Here is a 2,500-nt window from a genome sequence, read left to right as displayed (position 1 = left end):
AAAGGAAGGAACTTTGGTTCTATTCCAGTATCACGCAAACACATTTTCGCTTCTTTCTTCTTCTTTTTTTTTGTTTTTGTTTGATTTTTTCCCTGTAGAATGGTTACGTTAGGATAAGTTAGGTTAGGTTAGGAGCTATTGAACAACGGAAGTTTTATTTGTATATCCGAGCTTGCGTGATTCTGTAATTTTACTGTAGCTTTTGGTCGCTAAGTGACGGAGATGTGTGCAAGCCTAACTATGTTGCCGTGAGCGGTGGGGCAGTACCTGTAGGTGCTCGAGAGTGATAGCGACGGTGCCCGAAGCTTCTTCCTCCTCTTCGTCGTTGCCTTCCTGGATGGCGTCCAGCTCGTCCTTGGCCCATTTGTTGACGAGCCCAGCCTCAGAAATCCGGATGAGTCTGGAATTCCAGGACTTCACTCAAGTCAGGGATTTTTTTTCAAGACTAAAATCGTCAGGGATTAGCAAGAATAAAAATCTAAAGTTAGTGATTTTTTTTCAAAAGTAAAATCGCCAGGGATCTTTTTTTCAAGACTAAAATCGTCAGGGATTAGCAAGAATAAAAATCTAAAGTTAGTGATTTTTTTCAAGAATAAAATCGTCAGGGATTTTTTTCAAGAGTAAAATCGTCGGTGATTTTTTTTTGTTTTTTTTTGTTTTTTGTTTTTTGCAAAAGTCAAATCGTCAAGGATTAGCAAGAAAAAGAATCTAGAGCGTGCGGCTAGGCTATGGGGAGCTGAGGAGCTTCGATTCCAACTCACACTTCCTCGAAGATGGCTTTGTAGGGGCTGCCGCTGCGGCAGACGATGCCGTAGCCTTGTGGGTAGAAGGTCTCGCGGGCCATGTGGAACTTCCTCCGCCCGAACTGGCGGGAGAGGGAGAGAAAGAGGAAAGGGCATGATTGGCCACGGGGTCATGGTCGTACTGACCTAAGGAAAGGGGAGGAGCTCTTTCGTTTGTTAGAAGGTTTGTTTGTTTCGTTTGTTTCGTTTGCCAACTGATTGAAGTTGAGAGTGTGTGGAGGGTTATCTTAGATTTTTTTTTTTCAAAAAGCATGATCAGGGAGATATTCATGCCACCGATTTGTACGAAAACATTTGAGGAAGAGGCGTATAAAATTGGTTAAATGTATGTTTTATATATGATCTCTGTCTCTCTATATCTAATATATCTCTATATGCCTCTATATATCTCTGTATCTATGTCTATCTCGCACGCACGCACGCACGCACGCTTACGTGTTATATTGTGAAACTCTTCATGTTATAATTCCTGGACGAACACTTACGTCCCAGGCTCGAGGTCCGGTTACCCCCATATGGGTATTTAGTGTTTGTGTCTGACCAGTATGTAGCAGGAGTGATTGTGGTCGGGGACCTTTTCCAGACCCTTGATTAATCCCTTTCCGATGTCGATTTTCCTCCGTGGATCCCTCGCTTTTTTTTTTTTTTTTTTTTAATCAGGAGGGTAAAATTGGGAAGGAATTGGATTGTTTTACTTTTTTTTTTTTTTTTTTTTTTACAGGAGGGTAAAATTGGGAAGGAATTGGAATGCTTTACTTCTGGTGAAACTCGCAGTCAGGGAAGTTTATATGTTTAAGGGAATGTGGAGGCTACCCTCCACTGGAGAGGAAAATCCACGGTTCTTGTTTTCATGGGAGCTGTGTTTTCATTTATATATTTATCTATTTATTAATGTATCTACCTATTCACATAGTTATTCATTTGCCTATTCATTTATTTACCAATTTTTTATTTATTTACCTATTTATTTGTATTTAGTTATTTATTTTTATTTATCTATTTGTTTATTCATTCATTCATTTATTCATTTATTTTCTTATTATCAAGAGAAAGTGAATCAATGTATTGATTGTGAAATGGGTTTTGGTAGAGTACTGGAACAACCCTATCGGCGTCACGCGTGTCCTTAGACGACCCACCTTGAAGGCCCTGATTTTGAGGGCCATGGTGGCGTGGATGTAGGCGTACTTGTTCCTCAGGACTCCGGAGACGCCCTCGGTGGGGCTGTCGACGAACACCTCTGAGCTCGTCGTCAGCCAGACGTCGTGCAGGAGACCTCCGTCGGCGTTCTGGTCGAAGTTCGGGTACGAAGTCCAAATCAGACATCACGAAATAGGAAGACGAAGAGTGTGGGGTGATCTATACAGGCAAGGTCATCATACTGAGACAGCAGGGGAGGATTCGTAGAAAGGGATTTGAATTGGACAAGAAATTAAGAAGGAAATTGGCAAGAATTGATTAGACTTAGTAAAAATATAGTGAGCGCTGAAACTAATGTTGTTTTTAAAGGTTAGATGATTTTATGAATGGAGATGATAGGTGGTAAGGGACATGGAACTGCCTAGCGTAGGCCTAATAGTCTCTTGCAGTCTCCTTTAATCTTAGTTTTTTATATTCTTATCTTGGGAGGTTGGGGAGTCGTGTCGTTGTCCTGGTTCTTGTCGAGTCTCGAACTCGGGATTTAAACCCTACGCCTC

At 41.3% G+C, this 2,500-nt stretch overlaps 1 protein-coding gene across 1 annotated transcript in view; it reads right to left on the bottom strand.

The window, feature by feature from the left end:
• LOC143027978 (glutamate receptor ionotropic, delta-1-like) overlaps positions 1-2,500 on the bottom strand; it is a 20,365-nt gene that overhangs the window by 451 nt on the left and 17,414 nt on the right. The window contains exons 8-10 of the mRNA XM_076189620.1: positions 1,943-2,092; positions 762-865; positions 268-400 (exon numbers count right to left, since the gene is read on the bottom strand). Of these exons, the coding sequence (XP_076045735.1) occupies positions 268-400; positions 762-865; positions 1,943-2,092 (387 nt within the window). The remainder of the gene's footprint in view (positions 1-267; positions 401-761; positions 866-1,942; positions 2,093-2,500) is intronic.

The sequence above is a fragment of the Oratosquilla oratoria genome, chromosome 9 (genome assembly GCF_046742065.1).
Source record: "Oratosquilla oratoria isolate Oo_2021 chromosome 9, ASM4674206v1, whole genome shotgun sequence".
NCBI classification, from domain to species: Eukaryota; Metazoa; Arthropoda; class Malacostraca; order Stomatopoda; family Squillidae; genus Oratosquilla; species Oratosquilla oratoria.
This window is presented reverse-complemented; position numbering and strand designations above follow the sequence as displayed.